Source organism: Canis lupus, chromosome 20 (genome assembly GCF_003254725.2).
Source record: "Canis lupus dingo isolate Sandy chromosome 20, ASM325472v2, whole genome shotgun sequence".
Lineage (NCBI taxonomy): Eukaryota > Metazoa > Chordata > Mammalia > Carnivora > Canidae > Canis > Canis lupus.
In genome coordinates, this window is record NC_064262.1 from 57,670,508 (window position 1) to 57,693,108 (window position 22,601).

The window sequence follows — 22,601 nt, forward strand, 5'->3', positions numbered from 1 at the left end:
CACCTGGCTGGTGGCTCTTGAGCCACAGCACATGGAGAACATTCCGTCGCCCGAAGGCTCCGCGGCCCAGTACCATTCTAGAACAGGGGCTCCGAGCCTTTGCTGGGGAGAGGCCGCTGAGACGCTGCCCGTAGGATCAGCTAAGGCTTGCTCAAGACCCAAGGCGCTCGAAACGTGGAAATAACCCCAGGCTCTATCACACGTGTCCACACAGGACACTCGGCTGCGAGCAGCTGCCCCGGGTCGGACCCTGAGCCCACGACACCCGGGGGGACCCAGACACAGGAGGCGGCTGTGATTTTTTTTTTCCTCAAACGTGATGTTAATGTTCTGTCGACTTGCCAGGCTGCCCCCCCCACCCCCCCAGCTGGTAAGCATGAGTTCCGGGTGTGCCCGAGGCGGTGTCGGGAGAGGTGAGCATTTATCCGGCAGATGCAGCGAAGACACGTCCCGTCGACCGGGCCTCAGTCCACCCAGCTGGGGCCGAACGAGCTTCTCTGCCCCTGACCCAGCCGACCGTCCGCTCCTGCCCCTCCGGGCCTGTGGCCGCGGCCTGGATCCCACACAGGCCCTCCTGGGCCCCAGCTCGTGACGGAGGCCGTGGGCGTCCAGTCCCCTCGGCTCCCTGTGGAGATCTCTCCCTGGATCCCTCTGCCTCAGTTTCCCTGGGAAGCCAGAGTGTGCGACTCCACTTCTGTGAAAGGTCACGAGAGGCAAATCCACAGGGACAGAAATCGGGTTCGCGGGTGCCAGGGTTAGGGGGTGCGGGTGCAGCCAGCGGGGATGGGGTTTCTTGTTCGGATAATGACAGTGTCCTGACATCCCCAGTCGTGATGACTACACGGATTGTTGAATTTACTAAAAACCGCTGAACTGTCTGGAAGGGCAAACGTCGATGCGCCATAAACCACATCTCAATTTTACAAGCAAAAGGAGATTTCAGAGTGTCAGGGGACCTGAAGCGTGTGCAGCGACCCCAGCCAGTCAGGAAGGAGGCTGAGGGTCCCCACACGGCCGTGGGGGGGCAGCAGGCGGCCTGCAGCGCAGACGCACAACTGCTGGCTGGGAATCTCTTTTTTAAAAAAAAGGGGAAAAAAGACAAATCAACTTGGGCTGGGTTCAAGAAACCTGCCACAAGAGACAGCACAGGGCAAGTCGTCTGGGCGAAGCTCCAGAAGAGACAAGGGGTCCGCGGGGCCCACAGCCAGGGGCACAAGAGGCCGCCCTGGTACCCCGCCCCCGGGCCAGCAGAGCTGACCAATCAGTGTGACCCGCAAAGCAGCTGCGTTTTCTGCAACTGCGGTCACACTGGATGTGAACTAACCAGATTTCAAATAAAAACCTGGGCGGGGGGAAGGCGCGTGTCCTTGCGTGTAAATGATGTCTCTAACAACGCCCCCCCTTCCCCCCCCCCCCCCCCCCCCCGTTCTCAGAAGGGGAGTCCGCCCCACGCCACACCCTCCGGAGCGACAAGGCTGAAAAGAGGACCGGTCCCCGCAAGGGAGCTTTGTGGCTTATGTTCTCGGGCAATTTTTCCCCTCGACTTCTTACTCTTTCAAACACGCCGTTGGAGGAGGAGGGCACCCCTGCCACCCCCAGGGCGCCCCGCTCCCTGTCACTGGGCATCCCCCCCGCCCCCCCCTCGCCCCCCCAAGGAGCTGGAGCTGTTTGAAAAAAAAAGCACATAGTTCAAAACAAAGAGGTCAAATAGCACTAAAACCCCCAGAGCCGACCCTCTGGGGGTGGGTTTTGCTGCTTCCTTTTGACATTTTCCTTCGCGCTTTTTATCCTTCTTGCTCCCCCTCCCCAGCCCCGAGCCCCCTCCCCGTGCGTCGACGAGCCCGTCCTGGACGTGTCACACACGTGGACTCTCACCCCGTGGGGCCTCCTGTCTCTGGTTCCGTCCCTGAGCGTCGTGGGCTTCGGGTCCGTCCCCGGGGCGGTGGGGGTGGGGGGTGCCGCGCTCCTGCTCATGTGGCCCAGGGATGTGCCCGTGTGCAGGGGACACGCTGTGTGTACCCGCTCACCCGCGGATGGACACTTGGGCCGTGTGTCCCTCCCGGCTGCCGTGAACACTGAAGATGGTTCTCAGTTCCCTGGTGCAGGCTGGGGGAGCCGCTGGGCGTGCTGTCCTGGCACCCTGCCTCCCCGGGGCTTTGTCGCCAGCGCCAGGCAGCTCCAGAGGGGGGTGCTGGTGAGGAGTCCTTCCGGGGTTCCCTTACGTCGTGATGGCTTGTCGGTAAAAGTAGAGAGAAGGTAAAGCTGACTTTACAGTTCTTAAAACCTAAAAACATATATTTTGGGGGACACCTGGGTGGCTCTGCGGTTCAGCATCTGCCTTCGGCTCAGGGCGTGACCCCAGGGTCCCGGGATCGAGTCCCACATGGGGCTCCCCGCAGGGAGTCTGCTTCTCCCTCTGCCTGTGTCTCTGCCTCTCTCAGGAATAAATAAAATCTTTGGGGATCCCTGGGTGGCTCAGCGGTTTAGCGCCTGCCTTTGGCCCAGGGTGGGATCCTGGAGCTCCGGGATCGAGTCCCGCATTGGGCTCCCCGCAGGGAGTCTGCTTCTTCCTCTGCCTGTGTCTCTGCCTCTCTCTCTCTCTCTCTCTATCGTGAATAAATAAAATCTTTTTTAAAAAAGGAATAAATAAAATCTTTAATGAAAATGTATTTTTTCTTATCGTGGAAGGGTCTGAAGTGCTGACCAGTGAAGCCCAAGCGCCAGCACCGGTGTCACGGAGGCCACTGGGGGCCCAGGCCACCTCCCAGCGCCGCCCCTGCGCTCCCGTGGGATCCCGACGCAGCCGGAGCTGCAGGAGCACCGTAACGGCCGTGCGCCCTGACCCTACCCGTGGGCTGGCACGAGGGGTAAGCGGCCTCGACCCGGGGACGGGCACCCGGGGCATCTCCCTGAAGACACTCCAGGTGTCCTGCCTGGGGAGGTACTGTGCGCTGCCCTGTGTCTCCCAAAAAGGCTCTCCTTGTCCCAACCGCTAAATCTGTGGGTGGGATCTTACTTGGACACAGGGTGCCTGCAGGTGTCATTAGTGAAGGTGAGGCCACGGGGGAGTGGGGTGGCCCTGAATCCACTGCTGCGGCCCTCACGAGCCATGTACACACAAACGCACATGGAGAAGCCGCCTGATTTGGGGGACAGATTGGGGTGACGCGTCCACAGCCAGGGGCGCTGAGGACAGCCAGCCGCGCAGGGCTGGAGAGGCAGGGAGGACCCTCCCTGGAGCCTTTGGGGAGCCCACGGCCCTCCACACCTTGACCTAGGACTTCTGGGCCCTCGACACAACACACTGGTGCTCGAAGCCATGGGGTCTGTGGTCATCCGCTCAGAGCACAGGAAAGAGCAGGAAGGCGGGAGGCGCTGGTGGCCGCGGGGGTCACGGAGCCGAGGCTGTGGCAGCACTGGGGAGGCTGGCGGACAGGCTGGGGGCCCAGGACACCCCCCGCAGACCGGCGCCCGGCTCGCCCCGCCTCCCACGGCCCACCCCTCGCTCCACGCAGGTGCCACCTCCTGTCTCCTACATTGTCCAGCGTGCACGCCGCGTGCAGGGCTGCGGCTTGCACGTCGAACAGGAGGGGTTTTTTATCCTTGAAGATTTTATTTGACAGAGAGCGAGCGAGAGCATGAGCCGGGGGGAGCGGCAGGACCCCGGGATCACCGACTCAGCCCCCCAGGCGCCCCTGAACGGACGTCTAAAGGGCGCCGGCTCGGGGCCCTTCCTGTCCACTCACACAAACACCCACCAGGTCAGCACTCGCACAGCCCGACTGTGTGGACGTGAAGACCCCGGAGCCCCGGGTCCCCCTCTTCTGACTCATCGGCTCGCACAACAGCGTCCTTCTGAAGCTGCCGGTAGTCTTTGCTCCCGCCGGCGAGCCCCACAGCCCCCCTGCACGCAGCCCAGCCCGCTCCCTCGCGCCCCTTCCCAGGGCTGCACCTGTGTCACTCACGGCCCCCTGGGTTTTGCTGGGGTGCGTCCTGCGGGACGCCAAGCTGGCTGGTGAGGACCTCGCCGGCCTGCACCGTCCTGATTCTTCGTCCCACTGGACGCAGACCTTGGCGTCAGCCATGGCTTTCCCCTGGATCCTAGGCCTTCCTTTCCTGACCCTCTGGAATGTGGCCCGGAAGCCCTTAGGGGGCCTTTATGGGGCCCTGGCCGCTCGCACGTCCTCCCAGGACAAGCTGTGGGGTCCGGCTGCCCCCTCCTGTCATTGCTCGGACAACTTGCCTCCGATTCCGCCGCGTCTCTGGGACCCACGGACTGTTCCTCTGGTTTCTCCCTTTTCTCCCAGGTCCCACTCATCTTGCCTGACTTTCTAGATTTCCTCAACGGGAATCTTCCAACTTCCTGCTGAAGTTAAAGACCCGCTATTGTGCTACCTCCCAAGCCCTGTCATTGCCTGTCCTCCATCACCTTCCGGTTGGCTGGATGCCTGCGGTGTGAGCAGAGTCCCCACGGCCCCCAGGTACCCTGGTGTCTCCAGGCGGCGGCCAGGAGCTGGGGGCAGCTTCCCCCACGCCACTCGGTTGTTTCTCCCCCATCAGTAGACACGTGTGCCCTCCCAAGCCCCCCCAGGGGGACATGTGTCTCTGGCCCAGAGCAGAAACTGGGAAGTAGAGAGGCAGGGGAGAGGGCATGAGCCACCCTGCACCCTGTCGTCTGGAGACCTCTCCACTGGGATTGCAATGGCCACTTGGACACATGGTGCCTGCAGGTGTCATTAGTGAAGGCGAGGCCACAGGGGAGCGGGGTGGCCCTGAATCCGCTGGCACGGCCCTCACGAGCCGTGTACACAGCCGCAGCCCTGCGGCTCGCCTTAAGGAACATAAATGTGGGTGCATAACCCCCAAGAGTGCATCCTGGGTCAGGTATGCACGCCAGTCTGTTCTGCACCTGTCACCGCCACACTTTCTCCTGTGGTCTCTTTCCGATGTCTCCCCAGCCCCTCCCACCCCCTTCTGTCCTACCCTCCCCCTCCTCCAGCTCAGCAGAAGGGCCACCCACCTGCTCCTCTGCGCTGGGTGGGGGCCAGGAAGGTGTGTCAGCTCGGGCCAAGACCTGGTCCCCAGAGATGGCTACAGGGGCAGTGCTGGTGGGGAGGGGGCCTGTGGCCTGGACGCGTCCTGCTGGGCCTGGGGCACCAGTGGACAGTGTGGGCCAGATGGGGACAAGGCCTGTGGCCGGGGGACAAGGAGCCGGAGCCGGCAGGCCAGCCCAGCGCTTGGCGCTTCCTGGGTGCCTCCAGGTCCTCCGGGAGCTTGGCCCACGGGGATGGGTGTAGACACAGTTCTGGCGAAGTAATTCACACTCATGCGTGTTCAGGGGCACAAGAGAGAAGCGCGGGACCCCGAGGGGGGCCCTCGGGCTGGAGGCGGCGTGGGCGGCCAGGAAGGACAACTTAGGGCGGGAGGGGCCCTCCTCGGAGGCACCTGTCGGGAAGTCTGGGGGTGGCGGCGACCCGGGGTGAGGGAGGCGGTGGGCGGGGGCGGGGGCGGGGGCGGGGGGGGCTGCCGGCCGCTCCCGCTGCCACCTCCGGCCCAGCTCGACGGCAGGGCAGGTCCCCGGCCGGGGTCGCTGGGGCTCGGGCGGATGCTCGCAGCCCGCGGGTCGTGCAGGGGCCGCGGGGGCCCCGGGAAGCGCCGCCGCCCACGTGGCCGCCGCTCGGGCCCCGCCGCCCCCCGCGGGCGCCCCGGGTCAGGGCGTGCGGGCCGCGGGGGGGGGCGCCGGGGCGGGCGGGGGCGGGCGGGGGCGGGGCCCGCGGGCTCCTACCTGGGCCGCCCCGCCCCGCCCGCCACGTGACCGCGCCCCGCCCCGCGCGCCTGCGCCCTGCCGGCGCCCCATTGTTGGCCGCGCGCGCGTCACGGGGCGGGGCGGGGCGCGGAGGAGGGCGGCGGGCGGCGCGCGGGAGGGAAGCAGCGTCCGCGCCGCCGCCGCCGCCGCCGCCGCCGCCGCCGAGCCCGCCGCCGAGCAGCGAGAGGAGTCGCGCCGCCGCCGCCGCCGCCGCCGCCGCCGCCGCCCGCGGCCCGAGCAGCCCCCCGCCGCCCGCCCCGCCGCCCGCCCCGCCGCTGGATGCCGGCGGCCGGCGGCCCAGCTCTCAGAGGCGGAGCGCGGCGGCGCGGGCGGCGGCGGCGGCGGCGCGGGCGGCCGGCGGGCGAGAGGCGGGGGCGCGGGCCCGAGCGCTAGCGCCGCCATGCCCGGCTCCACCGGCCAGCCCGACGGCGGCGGCGGCGACCCCAGCCCGCGCCCCCCGCCGCCGCCGCCGCCCGCGGGCCCCGAGGAGGCCGCGCCCGCCGCCCGCCCCGCCGCGCTGCGCCTGGCGCTGGAGCAGCTCTCGGGGCTGGGGCTGCGCGGCGCGGGCGGCGCGGGCGGCGCGGGCGGCGCGGACGACGAGGGCGCGGGCGGCGGGGACGGCGCGGGCGGCGCGGACGGGGCGGCGGAGCCCGCGCCCCCCGACGGCCGCGAGCCGGCGGCGCCCGCGGGGCCCGAGGCCGCGGCTCCCGGCCCGCTGGCGCTGCTGGACCCGGGCGGGAGCCCGCCGCCGCCGCCGCCGCCGCCGCCCCCCTCCCGGCCGCCGCCCGACGTGTTCGCCGGCTTCGCGCCCCACCCCGCGGCCCTGGGCGCGCCGGGCCTGCTGGCCGAGCAGATGAGCGCGATCGGCAGCCGCAAGAAGAGCGTGAACATGACCGAGTGCGTGCCCGTGCCCAGCTCCGAGCACGTCGCCGAGATCGTGGGCCGCCAGGGTGAGTGGCCGCGGCCGGGCGCCGCCCCCGGAGCCCGCCCCGCCCCGCCCCGCCCCGCCCGGACCCCGCACCCCGCACCCCGCGGCCCGCGCTCCCCGCCCGGCCTCGGGGCCGCCGAGCGCCTTTGTCCCGCGCGGGCCGCGCCAGAAAGTTGGGCGCCCCCGCGCCCCCCGCGGCCTTTGTCTGCGCCGCCGCCGCCCGCGGGCCCCGACACCCGGGGGCACCCGACACCGGGGGTGGGCGCCCGGCACCCAGGGCGGGGCTGCGGGGCGGCGGGGGCGGCGGGGGCGGCGGCGAAGTTTGCTACACCGAGGGCGCTCGTCCCCACTTGCAGGCCCTGCTGGCGGGGGAGGGGGGCGCGGGCCGAGAGGATCCCCACCCCGCTCGGAGTTGGGGCCGCGCTGGAGGACCGGCTGCACGAGCCTGCTGAGGGCCGGGCTCCGGGGCCTGCCCTGGGGGCACCGGGCCGCGGGCCGGGCCGGGGGTCCCGGCAGCAGCATTGTCAGACGGTCCCTGTGGCCGCCCCATTGTTCTCTTTGTTAGAGAGCCAGCCTGAGATTTGCAGGGTGACATCAGGCCGGCCGCCGCTCATTGGCCCTGGAGCCGGAGCTGCGGGGCGGGCGGGCAGGAGGGTGGTGGGCAGAGCTCCCCCGGACACACGCCCACCCCCCTTTTCAGCCGGCGGCCCCAGCCCCACTTTCCCCTGCCTCCTGCCCGCACCTTTCTGTTCACCACTCCCTGCTCGCTGGCCAGGTTCTAGAACCTGGGGTGGGGACTGGGCGGGGCTTGAGGTGGAGCTGCAGGACTCTCGGGCTGGCCTTCGGGCTGGGCTCGGCTGGCGCTGGCCTTCGGGCTCAGTAACAGGAGCTGGAGACCCGGTGGGGGGTCTTGAATTGCAAGGTGGCTTGTTACTCCTGCCGCCGGGGGTCAGAGGACCACAGGGATGCTCCGGGCACTGGCCTCTCGGAGTTCTGGGTGGGAGGGGTGGTTGGCCAGTGAGTCCTGGGGCTTTGGGTGAAGGTGCAGCCACGGGCCCTCCCCACAGCTGGCAGCAGGAGGAGCAGGTGTGGTGCTGGGCTGAGGGACCAGGAGTTGGGAGCAGTGCCGGGGGACAGGTGGTTCCCTGGGCCCTGTCGGCTGCCTCCCATGAGCAGGACTCCAGGCCCGACCGCCCCATCCACCCCCTGCCCCAGTCTCTCTTATCTGCTCCAGGACGTGTGACAGGCCCACTGCCACGTGCTGACCGTCCATTAGCCAGTGGCACGGTGGGGGTGGGGGGGACGACAGACGCGGGAACCGGCCTGGGGGCTGTTGCCCAAAGTCACAAGGCTGATCCACAGGCTGCTGGGGCGCGGAGCACGAGGGCGTGTTCCCTGCGAGTGTGTGTGTTCTGGAACCCCGGGAGGGCCCTCCAGAGAGGCTGAGTCCACCCCAGTGGTGGCGGCAGTCGAGCCGAGGACGTCCGAACCCGTGCCTTTGGTTGTGCAGGAGCACGCTTGGGGCGCCCCAACCTGCGGGGTGTGCCTTTCACCACCTGTTTATTGGGTGCCGGCCTGGGGTCTTGCTGCTGGCAGACAGCAAGGCCGGCTCCGGGGGTGCGGACTGGGCTGGCCCTGTGACCCCGGGCAGGGGAGATCTCCTCTCTGTGACAGGTTGGGGGGGACAGCACCCCCTCCGGTGCTTTGTGAGGATTCTCAAGTAAGAGGGTTCTAATCCCAGCAGCGGCTGGTACGAGGTAGGGTGCAGGGTCCCGGGGAGGGTGCCAGGACAGGGAGTTCCAGGAGCACCTCTGGGACCTTCTGTGCCCTGATCCTGACCCCCGCCGTCACCCATCCACTCTCCACCTTGGGGGGTTCCAGCCTGTCCCTCCACCAGTGCGGGGCCACAGCTGCTCGGAACGCCGCCTCCTGCCCAACCCCAGGTGCAGGCCGCTCCATCCCCTGGAGGGGGCCAGAGTCCCCGACCTGTGGTCTCCCCTTTCCCAGACACTTTACCTGCTGTTCTCTGAGCTGTTTTTTCCATCCCACAGCAGGTCTGCGCAGCCCCCGGGGACGGGGCAGGTGGTTACCACCCCCGAGAGTGCCCTCCTCCCTGAGGCTGGGTGGCCCAGAGGTGCCCCGCGTGGGAGCCTCGGCCTGCCCCGCCTCGCTGAGCCTCCAGATCCCCCCCGAGAGGACGCTCTGTAGCTTCTGGTCACGGGAGGGGCCGAAGCTGGGTCAGCAGGGCTGTGATTCGAACCTTAGTGCCCTGGCTCTGTCTGAGGGAACGGACGTGGCCCCGGAGAGGACTTGTGCCCTCCGAAGCTGCAGGGTGGGGGTGACGGCCCCCTTTTACAGACAAGAGAAGGGAGACTCCAAAGGGAGTCAGCAAATGTCACCTGGGAGGCTGGTGCCCGCTTGCCCCGCGTGTGACCTTGGCTCCCATCAGCGTGCACCCCCGCTGGGCGTCCCTGGGGGCCCCCTGCCTGCTGAGTGGGTGAAGGGCGGCCGTGCCCCGAGCCCCTCTGTCTGCTGCTGTGGCCAGGGCCGGGGCTCAGCCTGGCCCCCCTCAGCTCGGGGACGCCTGCTTTGCTCACCGCTCTCCCCCGCTGACCCCACCCCTGCAGGCCTTGGCTGCTCGTCCTGGCGGCTGGTGGTGGGGCCCAGAAAGAAAGGGGTTCCCTGTGTTGGCCGCCGCATCGGAGGGGGTCTCCGAGCCTGTGAGAGGGATGAGCCCGCTGCCCCCGCAGAGCCACCCTGCCGTGATGCGGCCCAGCCTGCCTGGGCCTGCTCTGGGGACAGCACCCCACCAGGTTGGGCAGGGGCATCCCGAGGTCTGTCCCAGCCCCGTCCTGCTTCCAGGGCTCCGCCCACCCTTCGCTGAGCCAGGAGCCCTCCCCTGACCCACGTCCTTCCAAGGGTGAGGCTTGTCCCCTCACGACTTCCAGTGCTGGTTGATCAGCGAAGCCTGTGGTGACTGTGGGGTCCCTGGGGGCAGCGCCTGAGTTCCCGAGCGCCCAGCATACGGGGGTCGGGACCCCAGAATGAGGGCATGCGAGCAGCGGGCCCAGGTTCTGTGTGGGGACCCGCCACCCCCGTGTGAGGGAGGTGGGCGTTGCTGGGTGGTCACCCGGCTCCTGGGGGACACCTGCTCGAGTCGGCGTCCTGGTGGCCCAGGAATTGGCCTCGGCCGGCAAGCAGCCCCCCACGCCCTTTAGGGGCCTGGCCCCGCCGTCACCTGTAGCCCCTACTCCACAGAGCCGTGTCCCACCACTCTCTCCAGGTGCCACCTCTTAGGGCTGTGGCACGGGTGGGGCTCGGCACCGTGGGTGTCCCGCCGAGTGCGCCCAGCGAACGTATCCCCTCGGCCCCGCGGGCTCCATCTGGGGCTCCGGGACCGCGAACAGGGCTGCCCTCCGGCTGTGCCAGGGCGCCCTCAGGGCGGGTTCCCCTGTGCCCTGTGGCCTGGCCCCGCCTGCCCGCCCCCGGGGGGCCTGGGACTCCTCACGTGGGGTTGTGATCCCCTGGCTGGGAGCCTCGTGGCAGCAGGCACCTGCTCGGGCTGCAGGGTCTGGGCCCTTCTCCTGGCGAGGAAGCAGAGCACGGGACCGGCCTCCGGGAGGCCAGCGTCCTCCAGCGCACTGACCCTCATGGCCCGCCAGCCTCGGGGAGCTGGGAGGGTCCAACGGGAGCAGCTGAGGGATGTGTGCTGGGGCCCTGCTGTAGTCCCTGTGGGCTTCCTGGAGGAGGGGGCGCTGGGCAGTGACCTGATGGACGCTTGGAGATGGCAAAGGTTGTGCAGGGGGCCCTGAGGCTGGGGCAGGGGAGATGCCAGTGAGGCCATGGGGGCCAGTGGCCCAGGACCCGGGAGAGGGGATGGGGGGGCTGTGCCCGGGCTCTGGGTGAGGCTGCCCCCTGGCCGCCCCTGACTGTGTGTTCTCCTTGGGAGACGTCAGCTGCGCTGTTGTCTCGGTGCCAGCCTCTCGCCGCGGTGGCCTCGTGTGCCTCCGGCCTCGGGAGGGGTTCTGCTGGACTCCTGGGCCCCGACTCATGGTGGCACAAAAGGCCCTGGGGTGGTGGTAAGAGACACCTGCAGGCGCCCCCACCGAACACCCTGCGTCTTGCCCGCCGTGCAGATCCCCCTGCTGCCTGCATGGGCTGTGGCCGCCTGGGCCGTCGGAGGTGCCCTGTGCAGGGTGCATGGGGCCCGGGCCCCTGTGGGCTGGGGAGGCCCGCTGGTCAGGAGAGAATCCTAGGTGGATGCTGTAGTCCGACCGGGCTGCCCCACCGCTGCGCGGGGGGTGCTGTCGAGGGCTCTGCAGACCATCCGTGTCCCTGGGCTGCCGGTGGCTCCTTGCTCACAGGGTGGTCTGTCTTCTCCATGTCTTCATGTCCTTCCTCTTCTAAGGGACACCTGTCGTGGCTTCAGGGCCACCCCACTGCGTGTTCCCTAATTACACCTGTAGGGTGTGTCCCAGTAAGGTCCTGTTCACAAGGACCCAGTGGACATGAATTTTGGGAGACACTGTTTAACCCACAAGGGGTCCTCCTTGCAAACGTGCCACACGTCAAGCCTGGGACCAGAGGGGACACGGGGAGATGTGTGTCTGAGGATACAGCCCCGGGTGGGTGCGCAGAGCGGTGGGGGCTCCCAGCCCCCCTCGCCGGCTGGCCCTGCAGCTGCCCCCGGGAAGGGCTGTCCTGGGGAGGGTCCCCGTCCTCACAGTGTTTCCCCCTGCCTCCTCCAGGGTGCAAGATCAAGGCTCTGCGTGCTAAGACAAACACATACATCAAGACGCCCGTGCGTGGGGAGGAGCCAGTCTTCATCGTGACCGGCCGCAAGGAGGACGTGGAGATGGCCAAGCGTGAGATCCTGTCCGCCGCCGAGCACTTCTCCGTGATCCGCGCCACGCGCAGCAAGGCCGGCGGGCTGCCCGGCACCGCGCAGGGTCCGCCCAACCTGCCGGGCCAGACCACCATCCAGGTGCGCGTGCCCTACCGCGTGGTGGGGCTGGTGGTGGGGCCCAAGGGCGCCACCATCAAGCGCATCCAGCAGCGGACACACACGTACATCGTGACGCCGGGGCGCGACAAGGAGCCGGTGTTCGCCGTGACGGGCATGCCCGAGAACGTGGACCGGGCGCGTGAGGAGATCGAGGCGCACATCACACTGCGCACGGGCGCCTTCACTGACGCGGGCCCCGACAGTGACTTCCATGCCAACGGCACCGACGTCTGCCTGGACCTGCTCGGGACGGCCGCCGGCCTCTGGGCCAAGGCCCCCAACCCTGGGCGGAGGCCCCCCGCGCCCACTGCCAGCCTCCGCGGGGATCCGGCCCTGGGGGCTCCCGGGGGCCCCGAGGCCTTCTACGCAGGGGGCCGCGGGGGGCCGCCAGTGCCCGAGGCCGGCCCCACCAGTCCCTACGGAGGCGGCGGCTCGGGCAACGGGGGCTTCACGTTCGGCGGCGACGGCCCGGGGGCCCCGGCGGGGCCGCCCGCCCCCGAGGACTGTGACTTCGGTTTCGACTTCCTGGCGCTGGACCTCACCGTGCCCGCCGCCGCCACCATCTGGGCCCCGTTCGAGCGCGCGGCGCCACTGCCGGCCTTCGGCGGCTGCTCGGCGGTCAACGGGGCCCCCGCGCCACCCGCCCCGGGCGCCCGGCGCAGCAGCGGGACCGGCTCGCCGCGCCACTCGCCCACGCTGCCCGAGCCCGGCGGCCTGGCCCTGGAGCTGCCGCTGGCCCGCCGCGCCGGCCCCCCCGACCCGGTGGGCGCCCTGGCCTGGCGGCCCTCGCAGAGCGCCCTGGCCTCCTTCCCCGGCACGGGCTTCTCGGCGGCCGCCCCGCCGTGCGCCCCCCTGGACCCCGGGGCCTCCGAGGGCGGCCGCAAGCCCCCGCCGGCCGCGTCCTCGTCCTCGTCGTCGTCCTCGTCCTCGTCGTCGGCCGCGCCGCCCCCGGCCGCCCCCGGCCCGGCCCTGGCGCGCGAGTGCGTGGTGTGCGCCGAGGGCGAGGCGATGGCCGCGCTGGTGCCCTGCGGCCACAACCTCTTCTGCATGGACTGCGCCGTCCGCATCTGCGGCAAGAGCGAGCCCGAGTGCCCGGCCTGCCGCACGCCCGCCACCCAGGCCATTCATATCTTTTCCTAGCGGGGGGCCGGGGGGGCCGGGGGGCCGGGGCGCGGGGCCAGCCTTCACAGACGAGCTTTAACTCGGCCCCAGGCGTGGAGACGGCTGCCCGACGGCATCTCAGTTCCTAACAAATAAACAGTATTGAGTCGACAGGTTAAAATAAACCAGAGAGAAAAGGTCTGCTTGCACTTTTTATTTAAGACTCCCCGCCCCCCAGGGTGATCTTTTTAAGGAAAAAAAAAAAAGATATATATATATACACACACACACATATATATATGATTTTTACAACTCTCGCTAGTCCTTTGGGACTCGGATTTCTGACTTGACAGTGCTGGCTCCGGACACCGCCGCAGCCTCTGCGAATCCCCCCGAGGAGCCCTCTTGGGGTCCACCGGTTGCCCTTTTGTACGTCCGCGGGGGACAGGCTGGAGGGGGTGGGGTGGGGGGCAGGGGGGGCCCAACCAGAAATTTCTAACTTTTGTTTTTAATTATTAATCCCCTTCTGCTGTGGTTTCTGTTGTCAGTTTTTAAATTTTTTTAAATTGTGTTTTTTTTAAACTTTTACTTTTTACCTCTTGTGTATATGTAGGGAATTTATAGGGAAATATGTACTTTATGAAATAAATTTTAAGAACTAAAGTATATTTTATTTTAAATAAAGTAACGGACCTTTAATCTTACACAGCTAAATTACTGATTATATATTTGCTGAGCTGACTTAAGGGTTCAGAAAATTGTATCAAGAGTTTTATTTTTTGACTTCAAAGCCTTCTTAATAAAGTCTTTTTACTACATGTGAGCCCTTGGCGTGGTGTGGGGTGGGTGGGCGTGGGAGGGGGAGGATCAGGGGAGGGGAGCTCGGATCCAGTCCCCGCGCCCCCTAGGCTTCCAGAAGGAGGGATTCGGACTGAGGATGAGGGTGTTCGGTCCGGAGGGGAGGTGGTGCAGCCAGGCCCCCCGTTTTCCTGGGGCTTGGGCCCCCTGACCCTCCCAGCCGACGGCCAAGCACAGGGGCAGCTGTGGCCGCTGTGAAGATGGGGTGCCAGGCTCTGTGCCGTGTGGTGGGGGGGGACTCCCAGTCTCACTGTGCAGAAGGGCAGACGGGTCTGAGTCCCACCTCCAGGAGGGGTTCGAACACCTGTCCGTCCCCGAAGGACCTCTGAGCGATGACCACACGTGCCACCCTCCCTCTCCGGGTCTCGGGAGCAGAGGACGATGCCCATGGGACCGCTAGGCAACTCAGGGCAGGGTTGGCCCAGAGTCGGGAGTGGGACCATGGGTTGGACCGTCTGTAGTCATCAGGTGCCACTGAAGCTCCCAGGGGAGAGAAGAAAGCCCCGGGATGCGTGGAGGGTGGGCTGTGAGGCGTGGGACTGCTCCCGAGACAAGCTGGGGAGCCAGGGGCCCGTAGGCTGCTGGCCTGAGTGCGCACGGAGGAGGGGTCTGCACACGGAGCCTGCTAGGAAAGGTAGGAAGGAGCAACCCGGAGGGCCTCCAGGAGGCGGCGGGGGGCTCAGGGCGCCAGGTGGGTCGGGGCACCAGGAGGGGCGATGGGCGCCCCGCGGCCATGGTCTCCCGCTGAGTGGCGGCCCCCCCGGCGGCAGGGCTGGGGGAGTGTGGAACAGCCACCCACCCGGGGGTCCTGCTCCGCTGGAGTTTCCCTAGCTCTGGTGAGGGTCGTGGGTGAAGTGGTTAACCGTGGCCCCAGAACCCAGGAGTGGGCCTTATCCAGAAAAAGGGGTCTTTGTGGATATAACCAAGGATCGCCGGGTGGCTCCTCGTGAATTAGGGCGGGCCCCTAGTCTCACGACGAGGGTCCGGATAAGACCATACGGGCCAGGATATGGGACCGGAGCAGGGAGAGAAACCGAGCGAAGATGGAGGCAAGTCCAGGGGCGCCTGAGCCCCCGAGCTGGAGAGGTGGGGAGCACCTGCCCTTGGACCAGCCCCCTGGCCAGCGGTGAGAGAACAAAGGCGTGTTGTGCTGTCACCAACATTGTGACAATTTGTTTCAGCAGCCGCAGGAGCCAGTAGGGCGGGTGGGCAGCACGCAGGCCGGGGCCGGCCCACCACGCAAGGAGGGGGCTGGACGTGGCTGCCGTGGCCCTGGGCGACTGGACAGAAGTTAGACCGTAGCCACCGTCCTGCAGGAGGCTACGGGGGCAGTGGGAGGCGACAGCGTGGGGACCAGTCCCCCTGGCATTTTGGACAAAGAGAAAGCAGCCCCCCTCGAGGGACCGAGGGGTCAAGGGAGAGACAGGACACCCAGGAGGTTGAAACCAAGTCCTGGGAAAGGAGGTCGGGACTGGAGCCCAAGCAAGGGGTTTCAGAAGATGCAATGGGCGTGGGCCCGACCTGAGGACATGCCGTCCTGGAAGCATCCAGAAATGTCTGAGGGATGTGCTCGCTCCCTGCTGAGGGGCTGTGAAGCTGATACTCGAGAGGCCAGAGTTGCTGCGGCCCTTGGGGAAAGCTGAGAGATGGCCAGAGTGGGCTCTCGTGCTTGCCATCTGGGGCCCTGGATCCAGCTGTGCCTGCAGGCAGCCCGTCCCAACCTCCCAGTTATGAGTGCCAGCGAGCTCTCCTGCTTTGCTTAAGCCACTGTAAGCTGGAGTCACTCGAACTCATAGCCACCTACGGGGGCTACATTCCTGGGGGTGAGGGGTGCTGCGCAAAAGCAAGGCCATTACCGGGTGCAATCAGCTTCACAACTAGACGTGCTCAGGGAAGCCAACGACCGAGGCAAACCTTCATTGCCCTTATCACTTGTTTTTTTTTTTTTTTTTTTTAAGATTTTATTTATTTATTCATAGAGACAGAGAGAGAGGCAGAGGGAGAAGCAGGCTCCATGCAGAGAGCCTGATGTGGGACTCGATCCAGGGTCTCCAGGATCACATCCCGGGCTGCAGGCGGCGCTAAACCGCTGCGCCACCGGGGCTGCCCTGCCCTTGTCACTTGTGTCTGTGGGTTCACAGGCTCAGCACACTGCGGTGACCCGTCCAGTGTCTTCTGAGAAGACTTTATTGTGGGTCCCATAAGATTTCAGGGAGACGAGAGGGTAAGGCTGTGGTGCTCGCATCTGTGAGATGGAGCCACCAACTGAGTGGGCTCAGTGGGAGTGATATGTCACCTGCACGACCATGTGTAGGGAAAGCAGCTCTAGGGACAGACACGGGAGTCCCCTCCTGGCCTACCACTTGCCTGCTGCATGCCCCTGGGCACGTTATCTCCCTGACTTGTCTTCTTCTCTGTAAAGTGGGGACTTAATCAGCGCTTAACCATGCGCAGCCGAGTATAGAGCCTGGCAGGTGTCCCTGGTCGTCCCCTCTCTCCAGCTCTTCCCTCAGATGGATACATCTGCGGGGCATCAATTCAGACACAAGACCTCTGAGGCCAGGAAAACACCAACAGACCAAATAGAACAAACAGAGCTTGGAAATGGGAAGGTGCTCAGCGTTTGCTGGGTGCATGGATGGATAGGTGGGTGGTGGGTGAGTGAATGGATGGAAGACGGATAAGGAGTGGATGAATGGATGATGGGTGACTGGATGGATGGATGGATGGATGGATGGATGGATGGATGGATGGGTGGATGGATGATAGGTGGATTCATGGATGGATGGGTGGGTGGTTGGATGGGTGGATGGATGGATGGATGGATGGTTGGGTGGATGGATGGGTGGATGCAGGATTGATAGATGGGTGGATGGATGGATGGATGGATGGAGGATTGATGAATGGATGGGTGGATGGATGGGTGGTGTGTGGATAAGTCAGAACAGAGGAGGAAGGACTAATTTTGCTGAGAGATTCAGAGGAAGGCTAGCTGGAGAGGTTGGTTGGTCAGGGGGAGACAGAGTAGGAAAGACTTGGAAGTGGTGGGATCACAAGTCAGATTCAGGGAACAAAGAGTAGTCAGGGAGACAGGTTCAAATAGTGGGAGAAAAGGCAGAAATCCTGACCTGGAAGGTGGCCTTGGAACTCGTTCTTCAGGCCTGTCAGGGCAGGCACCATTTTCGCCACAGCCCACCTCCCCCCTGGAGCCTCCCCTTCACAAGGAGGGAGCCACGCCAGCCCTTGCTGGAAGGCAGTGGCCAACAAAATTTAAATGTGAATGTAAACAGCCACTCGTGGCTGATGGCTCCTACATAGAGCAGTGTCACTCTAGAATGTTCCGGTCCAGCATTGTCCAATAATGGGACAATGAGGGCGCCTGGATGGCTCAGTTGGTGAAGTGTCTGCCCTCAGCTCAGGTCATGGTCCCGGGGTCCTGGGATCGAGCCCCATGTTGGGCTCCCTGCTCAGGGGGGAGCCTGCCCTCCCCCCTGCGCATGTTCTCTCACATGCTTTCTCTCAAATGAACAAATAAAATAATAATGGGTCAACGATAGGAATGTTCTAGATCTTCACTCTCCATCGCAAGTGCTGCCAGCCACACTGAGTGACTGAACATCTGAAACATGGCTCATGTGATTAGGAGACTGAACTTTTAATTTTGTTTTTCTTTTAAAGATTTTATTTATTCACGAGGGACACACAGAGAGAGGCAGAGACACAGGCAGAGGGAGAAGCAGGCTCCCTGCAGGGACGGCGATGCAGGACTTGATCCCGGGACCCCAGGATCACGCAGGCCCTGGGCCGAAGCCAGCCGCTCGCTCAACCACTGAGCCACCCGGGTGCCCCAGTTTTAATTAACTTTAAATGGCCACCAACAAAGAGGGGGAAGCAGCACCTGGGGGAAGTAGTTTGCTGTGCAGACTTTGCACTACTTTTGATCCCGGGAAGCAGGAGGCCAGGCTGCCCGCGCTGTGGCCAGTGCGGCCCTAAAACAGCACTCAGCACAGGGGCTGCGGTGTGCTGCCGCCTCCCGCACAGAGGGGAGCTGGTCGAGGCCCCGGGTAGGGGTGACCCTGGGCTCCGGGGGGTGGTCCCGAGAGGGAGGCGGTGGGGGAGCCCCCGAGACGGGCAGACCCCGCGCTGCTGGCGGGGAGGACGGAGGAGGGGCCGCGGGGACCCTGGAAGGTGGGGGCAGGAGGGGGTCTCCCTGGGGCGGGGGGTGGGGGGTGGCCTGGGGGTGACCAGCCCCGCCCACGCCTGGGTTTTCGGCCTCCGGAGCCCAGAACCGTCGGTGTGAGCGGTTGACGGCCCGGCGCGCCGGGAGCCTCGGGGACGCGGCGCAGGGGCACATCGGGGACATGGGGCGCTCCCCCCCCGGGATCCAGGACACGCGGTTACGTTGAGGCCGGGGCTGCCTGGGCCGTGCTGCTCCCCGGAAACTCAGCCTGAACGGGACGTGCTTTGATTTGATGCATTTGGCAAGGGGCGCGGGGGGGGGGGGGGACCGGGCGGGAGGGGGCGCGGGGGGCACGGGGGGGCGGGGCAACGCCTCGGTTCACAGGGGCACGCGGCTGCCAAGGGCTCGGCAGGTACAGGTGAGGCCGGGCGCGGGCCCCGGGGCTGCGGAACGGGAACCGCAATGAACCGGCCGCTTCGCCGAGGCCGCCGAGGCCGCCTGCCTGCCCCTGGGGGCGGGTGTGCCCCGGGCGGGGAGGCCGAGCTGGAAGCCACGCCCCCTTAGGCACCGCCTCTTAGGCCCCGCCCCCTAGGCCCCGCCCCCGTGGGCGCGGGCGGCGCGTCCTCTGTCGCCACCGTGTGGCCGGGCCTGCACATGACTCCCGCAGGAGCACACACGCCCGCCCCTCGCCCGGGCTCCCCCAGGGCACGAGCCGGAGCCCCCTTTGCACCTTCCCCCCCCACCCCGGCCGCCCCCGCCCCGCCGCTCAGCGCCGCCACACAGGAGCTGCTCCCTAAATGTTTGTTGATGGAATAAATGACGGGGCACCCCGCTGCCAAAGAGCTGAGCTTTTCCTTTACTCACAGCAGATCTGGCTTCGCCGGGTGTGGGAGGGGTGACCCCGAACAAGCCCAACACCTCCGTCCATGAGAACCTAGCCACTGTCCCCGGTGCCACAAAGCACTCTGGTGCGTTGGCTTTTTTTCTTTTTTCTTTCCTTTTTTTTTTAAGATTTTACTTATTTATTCATGAGAGACGCAGAGAATGAGGCACAGACACAGGCAGAGGGAGAAGCAGGCTCCCTGCAGGGAGCCCGTTGGGGACTTGAACTCGGGACCCCGGGGTCACGCCCTGGGTGGAAGCCAGATGTGCCATCCCCGGCGCCCCGTTCTCTGAAGTTAAGGGTCTGTTGGTTGGTGTCATTTTTTAGACACCCCAGGTGAGTGACACCCTGCGGTATTTGTCTTTCTCCGACTTAGGTCGCTCAGCGTAATGCCCTCTAGGTCCACCCACGTTGTTGCAGATGGCAAGGTCTCATTTTTCGTGGCTGCGTAATAATCCCTTGTACATAATGTCCTTTTTTTTGAGGTCGTATGAGGAATAGAACGTTTATTCGTAGGTGTATAGTAGTCGGAAGAAGCAAACGATCCCTTTAGAAATGCGACCAAGGAAGTTGTCCCTTTTTTTTATCATTATGTGGAGTGAGTCCTTAGCCCCCTCCCGTGTGCCCCCCCCTCCCCGCCGCTGCCCTCGGGTGACCAGCGCTGTGTTAGCTGCCGTTCAGACTGTTTCTTGCTTTGCCTCAGTCTCTCCCTTTTCCCTTCATTTGTGTGTAAGATTCTATTTATTTGACAGAGAGCCTGAGTGGGGCTGAGGGGCAGAGCCGAGGGAGGCTCCTCCCTGACGGGGACTCGACCCCAGGACCCCGGGATCATGACCTCGCCGCCGGAGCCCCCAGGCCCCTTTGTGTTGTCCCATTTGTGTTGTCCATCTGCTCCGCCTGCGGCGACCGCATGGTGCTGGCCTTTCTCTGTCGCCCCCCAGCGTCGTGCCCCGGGCCCCGCCTGCCCACCCGAGCCTTCCTCCCTGCCGGAGGCTGAGCCATACCCACCGTGGCCACGGGGCACGTCTTAGTCCAGCGAGGTCGCAGGGCGCCGAGGCTCCTCCACGGGCGGCTGCCGCTCGGGTCCCCGTGTCCTTTGGGGTGACGCCGGCAGCGCCGTTGCCGGGCCGAGGGGCGCCTGGGCCACCTGGTTGAGGCGCCCCCGCCCTGCGCCCCGCGGCCCGGCCTGCGCGCCCCCCGCCTCCTCGCCGCCACCTGCGTCCCGGCCCCGGCAGGTGGGAGGTGGCCGCCCGTGGCTCTGACCCGCGCTGCCCGGCCGCCGAGGGACGCGGAGCATCCTTCCACGCGTCTGTGGCCAATTGTGTGTCTTCTCTGGAGAGATGCGTGCCCGGGTCTTCTGTCCATTGTTACCTGGATTATTTGGCTTTGGGGACGTTGAGTTGAATCAGTTCTTAGGAATTTCCTTCTTGCTGAGGCTGAGCACTTGGCCCTCCTGCTGTGCACAGACACTGGGGATGTGAGAATGTTGGGGGGCACATGGAGCCCCGGGCCTGGAGGGCTTCTGACCCCTGTGAGCCCCTGCAGCCTGGAGACGTGGGGTGTGCGGTCACCCGGGGCTGGACGCTCTCGGGGCAGCCACGGCTGTGGGGAAGACGGGGTCAGTGGTGACGTCAGAGCCTGGCCGAAAGGCCCCAGGGGGGCTCGGCGAGGGCTCAGCTTGCTGGAGGGACGGGGGGGGGGGGCCGGGAGGCACCCCAGGATGCTCACTGGGCCCAGCAGCCCCGCTCAGAGTAGCGGTGCCTTCCGCGAGGGCTCCGCGGCCAGCGTCCACGCGGGAGGAAGCGGAGGCTGCTCCTCCTTCCTGCGGCCCTCACCCTGCGGGCTCGCGGCTGGAACCCCCACGGGGCCTACACCTGAACCCCTCTGGCCGGGCTGCTGCAGGCTCACCGCCGAAGCTCAGCGCCCCGCAAGGCAACGTTCTGCTCCTCGGTGTCTTCCTCCCCCTAACCTGTTAGACCAGGGTCCCCTCTCGCTCACACCAGGGTCGTTGGGGGCTGTGCACGGCCTGGGGGTGCTCCCCGCCCTCGGGTCACTGAGCAGCTCCCCCTTCCCTCTCCTGACGGTGTCTCACATCTCCCTGGGGTGCTGCCCCGCCCCAGCAGCAGGGCTCCGACCTCCGTCACCCCCATTGCTGTGACCCGCTCTGCGTGTGTCTCGGTCCCCCTTGAAGCTCCCCGAGTGAACACTCACCTGCAGGAGCCGTGGGCCAGGGAGGACCAACGTGCCGAGGGGCGGCTGGGTCAAGCCCCGTGTGGCCCTGCCTGCGCGGAGGGGGCCCCCGCAGTGTCGCTGCTTCCTCCCGGCAGCCCTCCATGCGCTAGGACCCTAACACGCCTTGTACTTGATTCCTAAAGCGCTTCAGTGTGGAGAACGCCAGGTGTAAATCCAGGCAGAGAGGAGAGCAGAGGCGACCCTGCCTGTGGCTCAGGGTGTGACGGCGGCTCCCAGATCCAGTCCCACGTGGGCTCCCTGCAGGGGGCCTGCTTCTCCCTCCGCCTGTGTCTCTGCCTCTCTTTATCTCTGTGTCTCTCATGAATAAATAAAATCTTTATTTTTTTTAAGATATTATTTATTTATTCATGAGAGACACAGAGAGAGAGACAAAGGCAGAGACACAGGCACAGGGAGAAGCAGGCTCCATGCAGGGAGCCCGATGCGGGACTCGATCCCCGGACTCCAGGATCATGTTCTGGGCTGAAGGCGGCGCTAAACTGCTGAGCCACCCGGGCTGCCCCAAATAAAATCTTTATTTTTTATTTTTTAAAGATTTTATTTATTCATTCATGATAGACATAGAGAGAGAGAGAGACAGAGAGAGGCAGAGACACAGGAGGAGGGAGAAGCAGGCTCCATGCCGGGAGCCCGACGTGGGACTTGATCCCGGGACTCCAGGATCGCGCCCTGGGCCAAAGGCAGGCGCCAAACCTCTGAGCCACTCAGGGATCCCCAGATAAAATCTTCTAAAAATTTATTTTTCTCAGTTGCAAATAAATAAATAAATAAATAAATAAATAAATAAATAAATAAATTTCTCAGTTTGGTTATTATTATTCTTTGGCATTGGTTTGTTGGCCTCTGTGCATGCACTGTCCTCCTTGCTCCCCGATCCCGGGCTCAACCCCGTGTCACCTCCATGAGGGCTCCTGGCCTTGGCCTCCCCTCAGAGCCAGGGGGAGCTTTAAGAAACAGCAAAGCCTGAGCCCCCCTCCCCCCTTCTGCTGTAAGGGGCCTGAGGAGCAACGTGGGCAGCAGGGATTTTTTTTTAAATTGTGGTAAAGTACATAGAAGATATAATTTGCCATTGAAGGGGCGCCTGGCCGGCTCAGTCAGGACAGCACACGACTCTTGATCTTGGGGTTGTGAGTTCCAGCCCCATGATGGGTGTAGCCATTACTCATATAAAAAGATAAAATTAACCATTTTAATCCTTTTAAAGTGTATGATGCAGTGGCATTAAATTTATTCACAAAGTTGTGCAACTGTCCCTTCTAGCTCATTCCACAACATTCTATCACCCCAAAAGAAGCCATGTCTGCACTAGCTGTCACCCCCCATTTCCCTCCCCAGGCCCCTCCGAGTCCCCTCCCCGTGTGTGGATGAGCTCGTCCTGGATGTGTCACACACGTGGACTACACCCCGTGGGGCCTCCTGTGTCCGGTTCCCTCCCTGAGTGTTGGGGGCTCTGGTCGGTCCCCGGGTGGTGTGTGCGCCTCGCTCCTGCTCGCAGCCAGGGACATGCCCCGCACGTGTGGTGGACGCTCTGTAACTGTTCATCTGTCAATGGACATTTAGGGTTATTTCCATGTTTGGCTACCTGGA

The 22,601-nt window shown here is 65.2% G+C and overlaps 2 protein-coding genes across 2 annotated transcripts; one reads left to right on the plus strand and one right to left on the minus strand.

Moving 5' to 3' along the window:
• Positions 1-1,646: 1,646 nt before the first annotated feature.
• Positions 1,647-6,208, minus strand: LOC118351655 (basic proline-rich protein-like). The gene is made up of 3 exons (XM_049098224.1): positions 6,080-6,208; positions 5,021-5,608; positions 1,647-2,232 (listed from the first exon to the last, which is right to left on the minus strand). The coding sequence occupies exons 1-3, from the start codon at positions 6,206-6,208 to the stop codon at positions 2,089-2,091; spliced, it is 861 nt and encodes a 286-aa protein (XP_048954181.1). The 3' UTR covers positions 1,647-2,088.
• On the plus strand, positions 5,876-13,658 carry MEX3D (mex-3 RNA binding family member D). The gene is made up of 2 exons (XM_049097575.1): positions 5,876-6,756; positions 11,483-13,658. The coding sequence occupies exons 1-2, from the start codon at positions 6,207-6,209 to the stop codon at positions 12,877-12,879; spliced, it is 1,947 nt and encodes a 648-aa protein (XP_048953532.1). The 5' UTR covers positions 5,876-6,206; the 3' UTR covers positions 12,880-13,658.
• The last annotated feature ends 8,943 nt before the right edge of the window (positions 13,659-22,601 follow it).